We start from the raw sequence: 13,095 nt of genomic DNA, 5'->3' as shown, positions 1-13,095 counted from the left end.
GTACTCTCTCCTCCAACAGCACTGTGGGCACCCCGCAGAGGGAGAATTTTTAATGAATTGTCTTCAGACTTTGTTAAATTAGCAATATTTTTCAGACAATATCTCTGCTATTTCCAGCCATAAAAGAATGAGAAAAACTCAGTGGCAATTGCAGTGAGGGAGAAGTGCTCTGGAGGTATAAAAATGGCCTGGACACTGTGGGTGTAGTATTAGTTAAGTATTAGTAGCATTAGTGGAAATTTTGCTCCATTGGGATTGCATTTATTTCAATACTTGCCCTAATCAAGACATTGAATGCGATGTTTTAAATGCTGCTTACTGATGTTAGATTTCCAGCTTTCTCATATCATATACCAACTTGGCATCATTGTCTGGGAATTGGCAGTATGGCTGGGTTGTCTTCTGCTTTAACATATCATGGAAAGATACAACAAGCTTGAAAAGTTGTAGCTGTGTTCAACTCCATAACATAGTTAAGAAGTTAAGATCTTGTTGATGACCCAAGCTCTGTAAAGGACCTTGGAATACTCACCTCTAATGATCTAAGTGCTAGAGCCCACTGCAACTACATAGCCAAAAAGGCATTAAGAGTTGCTTTTTCTCTGGTAATATCACACTACTAACCAGAGCATACAAAACATTTGCTAGACCAATACTCGAATACAGTTCATCAGTCTGGAACCCACATTACGTATCTGATATTAGCACAATTGAGAAAGTCCAGAAATATTTCACAAGAAGAGTTCTCCACTCCTCTACTCGTTGTAGAATACCTTATGCCACCAGAGTTGAAATTCTAGAACTAGAAAACCTTGAATTACGCCATCTTCGGTTTGATTTAAGCATGGTATATAAAATCATACATTGCAATGTCCTACCTGTCAATGAATACTTCAGCTTCAACCATAACAACACAAGAGCACACAATAGATACAAACTCAAAGTTAACCGCACCAAACTTGATTGCAGGAAATACGACTTCAGCAACAGAGTGGTCAATGTCTGGAATACTCTACCCGACTCTGTAGTTTCTTCCCCAAACCCCAAAAACTTTAACCTTAGACTGTCTACTATTGACCTCACCCCTTTCCTAAGAGGTCTGTAGGGGGCGTGCATAAGCGCACCAACGTGCCTACCGTCCCTGTCCTATTGTTTCTCTTATTCTTCTTTTATTTTTTCTTATATGTACCCATTTCATGTATTCACAACTATGTATACACTTATACTTATTATCTTGTAAACAATTGGCAAATCAAATAAATAAATAAAATAAATAAATAAGTGCAGAACTAAGATAAAACAATAGGATTGATTCAGGGTGCAGGGATATATTTACTTGTATAGTAAACCTACATGTTACCCATCTCATCTAGAGAAGATTCTATAATACAGTATAATTGTGTAGGAGAGCACACCATCTTTGCTTAATTAGTTAGCCGGAAAATGTGGCCATATGGTTGTAGTAGTAGACTATGGTGTTATGGTGTCTAAATGCAGAGCATATGAGTATCCTGATCAACTTACAGGATGGTTCTTTATTTCTGTAATCCAACGTTTAGTTTCTAGTCTAGCACTAGAAACTAAATGTTGCAGTAGTTTAGCTAATGAAATATCTGCCATAAAACAACCAAGCTCAGAGAGCATCAAAGACCCCTTATTTGAATCCTGAGCTACAACTGTTCTCCTTTATTGGGACATAAGATTCCACGTGTAAGAAGAAAAACACAATAAGCCCACATCAGTTTTTACCCAGACAATATGCTTTTTATATCACTTGTATATCCCCATCTATTAACAGTCAATCCTTCTGCCTTTTTCTCTGTAGCGGAATGTGGCTCCTCTGTGACTGGAACTCAAGGTGTTCTCTTATCTCCAAATTATCCCCTAAACTACAACAACCACCATGAATGTATCTATTCCATCCAGACGCAGCCAGGAAAAGGAATTCAACTTAAAGCCAGGGCATTTAGCTTGGAAACTGGAGATGTCCTCAAGGTAATGACTAATTGTCCGATGGATTAAAATGAGGGTTAAAGAGTAGTTAAGCAAACAGCAGAACCAGAAAATAAGAATGAATGCATTTCAACGCTGATGAATCCCAGACCAAATTTGCAACTCTTTCGGTTTGCATTTCCATCCACAAAAATGATGGAAATTTGCACCACTCATTTTTGGCAGAAAGGGCTGTTGAAGTTGGCGGGGGGGATGGTTTCATAAGCTGTAGCAGCTAGAGGCTTTGAGCTTCTCTCTTATTCTATATACTGAAAGAGCCATCTCTCAGGTTGGGACAAAGAAGAAGCCATTTTTAATGACCAAGCAATTTTAAGTGGGGTAAAAAAGGAAAAGTGGGGGGGAGTTAAAAACTTAAGACTTGAAGCAACAACCAAAAAAAAAAAAGAATAATTTGAAAAGTAACTATGACATTAGGAAGAAGCAGAAGGGAGGATCACAGAAGGGAGAATTAGATAGAAAAGGGAACAAAAAGAGTAGGGAGAAGAAGAGGGGGAAGATGGAAAGGAAAAGAAGTTATAAAGGACAGAAGCAAGATATAGAGAAACAGGAAAAACGTATAAGAATTAAAGGTATACACCTATTTAAAAGACACAGAGACAATGGTTAAAATTTAATTTAAAGAGAGGATTCTGCAAGGGTACATGAAATAGCATTGTTATACTAGAAATAGAAAAGAGTTAGAAAATATGATAGATGATTAAAGTGACAGATAAAATTGGCATTGATATGTAATGGAATATTTGTTAATTAAAGGAAACAAAGAGGATAAGAGAATAAGGCTCTCAATGATTTCAAAAAAGGTATATCATTGAAAAGAAACATGGAAGATTTTTAATATCAGTTGACAGCAGGGGTGGGATTCTACCAGTTCGCACCTATTCGCTAGAACCAGTTGTTAACATTCTAAGCAGTTCGGAGAACCAGTTGTTAGAAGAAATTACTGGCCTAATCCTGTAAGGAAGGCAGGAAGGAAACATTCTGGTGTTGCTTACAGAAACTGCCTCTCCGTTAACCCTTATTACATTCTTGACAGGACTAGACTTCCTGTCTCAGGAACTTCTCTGGAGTTTTTTCCCCCTCTTTTGCTGGTACTTTGCTTATGTGGAGTGACCATTCAAAGTTACAATGGCACTGAAAAAAGTGACTTATGACCATTTTTCACACTTACGACTATGGCAGCATCCCCACAGTCCCGAGAGGCCAGGCAAGGACATGCATGCCTCGATGTGAGTGATATTGAGTTGGCCACGGCCAGCCAATAACATGACCACCAAGCCACTCCCACCAACTAAGCCACACCCACAGAACCCGTTGTTAAAAAATTTGAATTCCACCCTTGGTTGACAGGATGAATTTGAATAAGAATAATAATTTTATTGACTACTGTTAATAACTATTGTTTTGCTTTTTGTTTGAAGACAGTAATGAGTAAAATATGAAATATAGGTAATTAAAGTGAATGACAACTGATATTATTCAATTATTTTTTTAAAAAGATGGAAATATTTTAAATAAAAATGTAAGATTGCTATCAGTATTAATGGCTGAGCTGAACTTCAATAGAATAATTATTTCATTTACTATTGTTATACATATATATACATATATATACATATATACATTTTTTTCAAGAACTTAGTGTGTATTTTTGAGAGAATGTACCAAGCAGAATTCAGTTGATAATAGTTATGTGTTATCAAATATAGGTTAGAAAATGAATGTTATAACTGTAAAGGCATAATTTAAACTTTAAACAAGATTTGAATGGATAATGATTAAAAGATGCAAAGGTGTTACACTCCAGTCTAGTAATTACAAGGGAAAATTTGTTTTGAGAAAAGAAAATATGAAATTGTAAACAGGACAGACAAAAAAAAATATTGATTAGAAAGATACTGAAAATTAGAAAAAGATATGTAATTGAACTTAGAAAGGAATGAGAATTAAAAAATAAGGTTATAGAAAGCAAGGAGAAAAGGAGAAAACTGTGAAAATAGTTATAAGATATGAATTAAGATGAATATGTCATTGAGTTTATGTCTGTATGGAGAAGTGATAACCCGGGAGCATGCTATTCTCAAAAAAAGATATTTTATTTGTATTTGTATGTTTTGTGAAAACCCAAATAAAACTCTATTTTAAAAAAGATGTTGTTGATAAAGAGGATACTAAACTCAAGAATTGAGCTTCAACCTATTTTGGATATGTTTCTACTCTGTCAGAAGGAGCAAGATCTGATGTGAGGAATGCTTTTACATAGTGATCTTCTGTGCCCTTCCTGGCCAGTTGAATATGATGACATTATCTACACTTTGCCCCCAACCCATCTTGCATGTAGCAATATGTTTTATGTACTGCTATCCTTGAAAGTTGTTCAGGAATTGCAACAGGTGCAAAATGACAGGATAACAGTATAACAAAATTCATGGACCTTAGAGGTCTTCTAGTCCAACCCTTTGCTCAATCAGGAAATCCTACACCATTTTATATAAATGGTTCGCCAATCTCTTCTTTAAAACCTCCAGTGTTGGAACATCCACAATTTCTGGAGGCGAGTCATTCCACTGATTAATTGTTCTGTCAGGAATGTCTCCTCATTTCCAGGTTGGTTCCCTCCATGATTAGTTTCCATCCATTTCTTCTTGTCCTAGCTTCAGGTGCTTTGGAGAATAAATCGCTCAGATATTGGAATATTGCTATCATATTACCCCTAGTTATTATTTTCATTAAACCAGATATATTAATTTAAACTAGAGCCATGGTGGTGTAGTGGTTAGAATTGCAGGCTAATTCAGCTCATTGCCAGGAATTCAGTCCTTACTGGCTCAAGGTTGTCTAAGCCTTCCATCCTTCCAATGTTGGTAAAATGAGGACCCAGATTGTTGGGAGCAATGTGTTTACCCTGTAAACTGCTCTGTAAACTGCTTACCGGTGCTATGAAAGCACTATGAAGTGGTATATAAGTCTAAGTTATATTGCTATTGCAATGCGACAATGAGGAATGTTCCTCCCATCACTAGAGTATCAAATGAACAAAACTGTTGACTTTGTAGAAACAAGGGGTGCAAGATCAGCGGATGGGCAGAGACAAGGGAATCCATCTTCATATTTGTTTTCTCCTCTTTTCCAAGATTTATGATGGCAGCAATAACTCAGCTCGCCTGCTGGGCTCCTTCAGCCGTGCAGAGATGTTGGGTCTCAATGTCAACAGCACTTCCAGCTCAATGTGGCTTGAATTCATCACAGATGGAAACGGCACAAATCAAGGTTTTGAGTTGCAGTTTTCTAGTAAGTATGGAGGCTGCCAACCTGCAGCTGGAGAAAAAGGATCAGGACAGTGTTATGTACTGCTCCTACAGAGAAGTTGTATTTGGAACCAAACATTTAAGGAAAATTAGTTTGCCAATGAAGGGTGTCTAGGTGGAAACCAAGCTAATGCCAGATCTTTTAATGATATTTTATTTTTTATACCTAAACATTTAAAACGAAACTATTTATATCTGCTTCATGTAAGAACACATTTTTCTTTACAAGTTGTCTGTGTAAATATCATTGTGTTCATCTTCACACACTTTCCTATCTTTCTATGTCTAGTGTTCTACTCATATCAGGTTATTAAGCCCTCTTTTGAAAAATTACAGATCACTACCTCCACAAGAAACAGCTGTCAATACATCTATTTCCAACCAATCCATCAGATTGATCCATAAGGTTCAAAACCCGCAAATAAAAAACCTGTTTTGATGAGGAATCTATTCCTTGCTATTTTGCAGCATTTTTCTCTGACTTCTTAAATACCTCCACTTCCTTGGGTCTTTTTCACTGGGTGCTTCACCTTAGTCCTGACACTTTAGATTGCAAGGTTGCATGTTCTTGGATGCCCTTTCTCACACTACATCCTGGAAGAGTCTCTAAAGGAGTTTCATCAGCCACTGACAGTTTTGCTAAAGCAACAGCTGAGTCAAGACTTCTTTCTAACTAATTGCCTTTATTCCTGATTTCAGGTTTTGATTTAATCAAATGTGAGAACCCTGGCATCCCACAATTTGGCTACAAAGTCCACGATGAAGGACATTTTGCAGGGAGTTCTGTCTCTTTCAGTTGTGATCATGGCTACACATTACGCGGAAGCCGTGTGCTTACTTGCTTGACTGGAGAGCGAAGATCCTGGGACCAACCTCTCCCCACCTGCGTAGGTATGACTCCTCCCCAGTGGTGGGATTCAATTTTTTAAACTACCGGTTCTGTGGGCGTGGCTTGGTGGGCGTGGCAGGGGAAGGATATTGTAAAATCTCCAGTCAGAAAGTGGTATTTGCCGGTTCTCTGAACTACTCAAAATTTCTGACACCGGTTCTCCAGAACTGGTCAGAACCTGCTCTGCTCCTCCCTCTTGTGTGGTAGTCACTCCCCAAACATTTGGCGTAGCTTCTGAGGGGATCAAAAACCAGTTGATTTAGCTGTGTAACTTTATGTCCCAAGTCACCCATAGTTCTTGGAATCTTCAGGAAAATCAGTGAATCGTTCTTACGAAATTAAATTTTTAATGTGATAAAATTGTGAAATAATTGAATGCATAGCTGGGAAGTTATTAGGATGTAAGTTCAGAGTTGCACGAAAGAGGGGCTTTTTCCCAGAAGGCAAAGCAGCAGCAGAACTTAGAATGTCTGGTAGGTAGGAAAAAAACAATGTTGGGCCCTCCCTAGCAATTCGCAAAATATATCTATAGTTATTGCAATTGTTTGTAGGAGAACAAGAATAAAGGAACCACATGTGGTTATTGGTTCTTGGAGCCTGACAAAAACAGTTTTAATCTGCAGGCTGCTTGGGATGAATTAGGGGCATAGAGTACCACCTTTACAAATGGATCAGAATCAATGGCGGGATTACTGCAGAAGATTACCTATCAATCCTTTTCATCTATCCAAATGCACGCAATAGCTTTAACTCCTACAATTTCCTTTCCAGCATTTGTACTACTGTTTTCCCAATAACCTTCAAGCTAATGAGTCAATCAATATAAGATGCGGTCTGTTTCTCTCTTTTAGTACACATTGAGGGCACAAATCAAGACGTCCTTTTGTTGCCATGTCATGTTCTCACTGTCTGGCAATGAATGAGCATCAAGAATTGTCTTGGTTTCAATTCTGCTTTCAGAATTTTGCCTTAGAGTGGAATTTCAGCCTTCTGTTACTTAGCTGTCTGAATAAGTCATTTTAAGATGTGTGGACTTCAACTCCCAGAATACCCCAGCCAACAATGCTACCTGGGATATCATAGGAGTTGGAATCCACACATCTTAAAATGGCTGAGGTTGGAAAATACTAAAATAGGTGTAACTAAATGTCTATGGAGATTCTCAGTTATCCAAGTCATGGTTGACATTTCAAGTGCTTTTTTCAAAAATGCTTTTTCTCAAAAGTGCTTTTTCAAGAGGCAACTGGATTTTGGGAGGTTTTTTTTGAAGATGTTTTGCTTCTCACCCAAGAAGCTTCTTCAGCCCTGATTGAATGACCCTGATAAACCTCCAGGTGGCCTCAACAACTTGCTAAACGAATGCAAATGACCAGTTGTCTGCAAGGAGCATAAATCCTTCCATTCCCCACCATCCAGTCAGAGCTGAAGCAGTTTCTTGGATGTGAACCCAAAGTCTTCAAAGAAAAACCAGAAAGTCCAGTTGCCTCTTGAAAAAGCACTTTTGGGACTGGAATAGGGGATTTTGATATGGCATACTTTTGGGGGGAAGAAAGGGGTTTTCTTAAGTTTCTGAAGTCACTCTATTCTAAACAAAATAACAACAAAAAAGGCAATTTTCTCCCTACAGTATATCTTCCACCATTTGGGGTGTGTGGAGCAAATGGTGATTGCCATGCATGGTGCCATAATAGCACAAAGTCCTTGGCACTGTGGAAGATGTAACATGATCAGTTGCCAGGTCATTTGCTGTTGGTATCTTTTGCAACAACAGCTAAGGTGGGGGGGGGGAGAAAGAAGAAAAGGTATATTAGTGACATTGTTATTAATGGATCCTCCAACCAACAAACATTTGGAAGCCTCTTGTTATTAGTTTAATACGTTTTCCTTTGTGCACAGATAAGATTAATGTCTGTTTAGTTTTCCAGTTGCTGATTTTGAGCCAAAAAGGCGGTGGGGGGAGTTATCTGCTGCTTTCTCTATTCTCAAATCTACATGTGGGTTCAGAAATGCCTGTGTATTTGCAGCAAACATGTTTAGAAAAAGCTATTGTCGAAGGAATACTATATAGATAGTCCTCAACTTATAGCCGTTTATTTAGTGACTGTTCAAAGTTACAATGGCACTGAAAAAGTAACTTATGACCGTTTTTCACACTTATGACAATTGAAACATTCTCATGATCATGTGATCAAAATTCAGATGCTTGGCAACTGACTCATATTTATGACTGAGGTTCTGTGATCACCTTTTGTGACCTTCTGACAAGCAAAGTCAATGGGGAAGCCAAATTCATTTAACAACTGGATTACCTGTTTATCAGTTGCAGTGATTCACTTAACCATTATGGCAAGAAAGGTCATAAAATTGGGCAAAGCTCACTGAACAAATGTCTCGCTTAATGACAGAAATGTTGGGCTCAATTGTAGTCATATGCTGAGGACTACCTATATCTAAATGTCCTAAAAAGAAAGGACAGACTAAAAGGAAAATTACAGAGCTAAAGTTAGAGTGACCATATATCCTTTATTATAAAGGACAGTCCTTTATTTCAGACACATAACTTTTATTAAAATATGCATTCTCATAAAGTTTTTCTTGGTTTTGCTCTTGAATTTTTATTGGTATAGTAACTGTGTAAACACAAACAATTAATAAAAATCATCCTTATGAACCTCTTTCAGGTTTGCCCCTTTTAATGTTTGTCTTTATTTTTTTCCCAAGAAAATAGAGTCCCAGTAGCTATAGATGAACAGATTGAATAGATATAGTTTTAAAATTGATTCCCTTCCTAGAAAATAGCTGTATTCACACAATACATGAAACTACTTTAAGGTGGCTAAGTTCACACTTTCTCTACATTGCCTGATACAGTACATAGAAACATAAGTAATCAGATGATCTGTATTGTCCAACATGCTAAGTCACCAAATACTTAATATTTGGAAATTGTTCAAATGGATCAGAAATTGTGCAAACTGGATCAGTGTTTCTCAATCATGGCAATGTAAGATCTGTGGATTTCAGTGAAGCCTTCTTCAAAGGAAGAAGCAAAGGATGTTTATAGAGTTCAGTTGCTGAATTGGTTTGTGGTTTCTTTCAGCTGAGTGTGGGGGCAGCATGCGAGGTGAGTCTTCAGGAAGGATCCTATCTCCAGGGTTTCCAACACCCTATGATCACAATCTCAACTGTGTCTGGACAATTGAAGCAGAAGCTGGTTGCACAATAGGGTAAGTTCAAAGACTGGAAAAGGTTAGATCATCAACACCCCCACAACATCCAGCACTCATCCTGTCACTGTGGTTTTTGAATCAATTATGTTGTGGTGTGTGAACAGGGCACAGGTGTTTCTACGCAGGACCATTTCTACTCTGCAATTAAAAATAAATAAATAGATGCATGAAAATGCCTGTGTCAAAATAACCCCAACTCTTGGCAGGATTAGCTGAGTTCTACAACCTGTTTGAATTATGCAAATTGATCACATTTGCATGATTTCTCTTGCTTTGCATACCTTAGTGTTTACTATTTGGCATCAATAGGAGAAGGATAAAAAGTAGGGCTCAAGCTTCATAATCAGCAAATTAATCAACCATACATTTTTAAAAAATAAGATTTGTGAATTAATCAGGATAGATGTCCTAATTTTAATTGGTCGACTGTAATATTTGGAGACAGATTGGATTTAGTGCATCGTAGCAATAGAGAATAGGGAAATAGAAAGAAATGCCTGAAGTTCTAACACTCTCATAGGCGCTTCTCTGCTCTCAGGTATTAATCACATTCATACCTGCACAGCTTCAAATGCATTTAGAACATTGATTGCTGCCAGAGAGATGCGAAATCCTTTTTGAAGAGCTTAGAAGAGAACATCCGAACCCAAACAGTATAATTCCAGCCTGAACTATGTAATGGATGACAGCTTTGACAGCTTTCAAGGATGCAATTTGGAAAAAAAAATGTTGCTAAACAGAATGAAAGTGCTTGGCCCTCTCTTGAATTACCTGCCAAAGAATCCTATCAGATACATGAGACTAGGAAGCCAACACCACGTAGGTCAATACTACCTTTCCTGTAAAGCTATAGTAACAATTTTGCAAGTCTGAATGTACTTCCCTCCTCCCTCCCACCATGATGGTGTAAATTTGAGAAGAACTTGTCTGAGACGTTTAGTCACATTACATTCTTGCTCGGAAGTAAGGGCCTTTTTATCTGACCAATGTGTTGGCAGAAGCTCTTCCTCCTGCTCTCAAAGCCTCTTCTTCTCTCTCTAAGTTCAGAGATTTGATGAGAGTGATTTGATGAGAGTGATTTGATGAGAGTGCATTGTGATGTTCTGGTACAAACTCTTTCCCTTATATACATATGTAAAATATCACAGTGCCCCTATGAAAGGGACAATGTTTACATTTCAACAGTGTAAACTATCATTCCCCCACCCCCAAATTTCCATTTATTTGCATGGTCTAACTTGCTCTCCTTCTCTCCAAATTTCTTTCTTCATCCATGTTGGAGGTTCACAAAGAGGAATCAAAGCTTAAACTTAAGAATGTATGTCCCTATCAGACTCCGAAAATCAAGAAAGACACACTGCTTTTTTTCTAAGCAGTTTCCAAACCCAAATCCTCCAATCATTCTTCATATGTTTTAGCTTCCAGACCTTTAATCATCTTAGTTGCTCTTTTGCACTTTTTCTTGCTCCTATGGAACGCAGCCCCTCCCTCTTGGGAATCCAGAGTACATTCCACCACAAACCCTTTGACGCTTTAAATTACCTACAACACTTCAGATGTGATCGGGTTGCTGGAATTCTCTAACAATGTGGGCATCCCATTAATAGGACAAATGGAACTCTTTCTTTTTGTACCCATATCTCTATAGAAAACATTTTGGGAAACCTCATCATGAGCTTCCATGTATGTGAGCACTTCTGAACTGTTCAGTAATCATGTAGCCTTTGATTATTTATTTAATTGATGTATTTTTATGCTTCCTGGTTCCTTAATGGCCCTGGGAAGCTTATGGGGATAGAATTTTAAAGAGGAACAGCATAAAATCAATCTTAAAATGGTATTAAAATAATACAGCACAGAGTGTTAAAACAAGGAAGTTTTTTAAGCTTTCTGAAAACTGACTCATTTCTTTCTGTAGACATAATATTGCTCAGGTTTGCTCAGAATTCTGAAGATTCTGGTCCACCAGGTATCAATCAAATGAGATTAGGGAAGGCCATTTGAAATAATGAAACATTTTTTCCAAGAATGTAAAAGAGTAGGAAGATACCAATGGAGGGAATCATTTGTAGTTCAGGATTGAACTGTGGGGTCTTTGGTGCTCTCTGAACTTGGCTGTTGTCTTGCGGAAGTTTCATGACCCAAGTGTAACTAGTTGAGCTATGAAATATGTACAAGAAAAGAACCAAGCTCAGAGACCAGCAAAGACCCCACTAAGAAAATATCTGTTCAGCAGCAATTAGCATGATTTAATTTATATTTCAAATTGAGAACTCAATTAAAATCTGCTTTTCTGAATGCATCTTAAGACTTAATCAATGGGGGGGGGGGGAGAAACCAAGCCATTAGCTGTTCCCAACTTCTAATTCCACATGCATATAAGCATGCAAAATGACACGATCGGCTCTTCCCCCACCCCTAATTCCCCTCAATGTTTCTGCCCATACATACCTGCTAGTCTCTAACCTACGTAAGTTTAGGAAAGGAATGGAGAACTTGGAGAGCTTCTAAATGTTATTTATTGGTATACAGTGATTTTATTCCCATCATTAACCATAAATCCAGATTTGGATAACATCAACATGTGAAAGGCCACAGATATCTTGCTCCTGATTTAGGGTTATTCTGAAAAAGATTTTGCAGACCTCCAGGGTCTTAAGTTTAAATTTTTTTTCTTATGGGCACCAGATTCTATTTTTTGGCATTCATTCCCTATCCCCACCACACAAAGACAAAATGTTTTTGAAGATGCAGTTGAAGGTTAATCTTTTCAAATCAGTTGTTGATTTATGACTTCATATAGCAGGGCAGCTAAGTTTTGAGCTTCACAAATTAGAAGTAAATAAAGTTGTTTGGAGGAATGAAAATGACAGTTGATTGCTATTATAGATGACATAATTTTGCCTTTTCTGGATTTTCTTCTCCAAAAAAGAAAAAAAAAGTATTCGGTCATCCTTAACCAACACAACTGTACTTACTTAGTTGGAGAGGGCTGCAAATAATCTATGGAAGAATTGCAATTTCCCTCATTAGAACACATTTTGTGAAATGTCAAGGAAATAAGCAACAAGTCAGCAGCTTTGGCAACTATTTAAAAAAAGCACATCGCTCGGGTCTTTTAACGCAGTATTCCCATTCTTCCTCTAGTACAGTCTATCAATCTTTTATTGCCTCTTCAGTACAAATGTTTATGCTAATATAAATGTAACAGGCATATTAAATAAAAAGCCAGAGGGGCAGCCCACTCTAAAACTCAGTCAATTAATAACCATGCAGTTCTCCAACATTTATAATGCATCACCATCATACCTATTATCATGAAGATGGAATTAAAATATTAAAAGCTTCATGCTGCTGTCACTGCCTACCATAAAGCGAGAGGGGAACCAGTGATAAAGAAAAAGAAAAAAAATAGAAGTGCTGTTCAATTCGGCACATGTTATAGAGAACCTCTAAAAATATCTCCTTTTCACTCTAGCATCACCTTGGTCTAAAATCATTTTTTCACTGAGAATTTATCTGAAATGAATTTGTTTCTACCCGCTCAGTTATTCCTTCCCTTTCATAACAAGTCTATGATTTTCTGCATCTCTAAATGATACTATTTTCAAGCTTCATTTCCTCCAAGCAATCGTGTATTGGTGTCTTTTCTACAAAT

At 37.5% G+C, this 13,095-nt stretch overlaps 1 protein-coding gene across 2 annotated transcripts in view; it reads left to right on the top strand.

Moving 5' to 3' along the window:
- The window catches only part of CSMD2 (CUB and Sushi multiple domains 2), a 642,692-nt gene that overhangs the window by 460,719 nt on the left and 168,878 nt on the right, over positions 1-13,095 (top strand). For both annotated transcript variants that reach the window (XM_087970516.1, XM_087970515.1), the window contains 4 exons: positions 1,826-1,995; positions 5,145-5,301; positions 6,018-6,209; positions 9,308-9,434. In XM_087970516.1, coding sequence (XP_087826642.1) covers positions 1,826-1,995; positions 5,145-5,301; positions 6,018-6,209; positions 9,308-9,434 — 646 coding nt within the window. The remainder of the gene's footprint in view (positions 1-1,825; positions 1,996-5,144; positions 5,302-6,017; positions 6,210-9,307; positions 9,435-13,095) is intronic.

Source organism: Notechis scutatus, chromosome 8 (assembly GCF_049901735.1).
Source record: "Notechis scutatus isolate UNSWTSFEM ecotype Mainland chromosome 8, rNotScu1.2, whole genome shotgun sequence".
Taxonomy (NCBI): domain Eukaryota; kingdom Metazoa; phylum Chordata; class Lepidosauria; order Squamata; family Elapidae; genus Notechis; species Notechis scutatus.
This window is presented reverse-complemented; position numbering and strand designations above follow the sequence as displayed.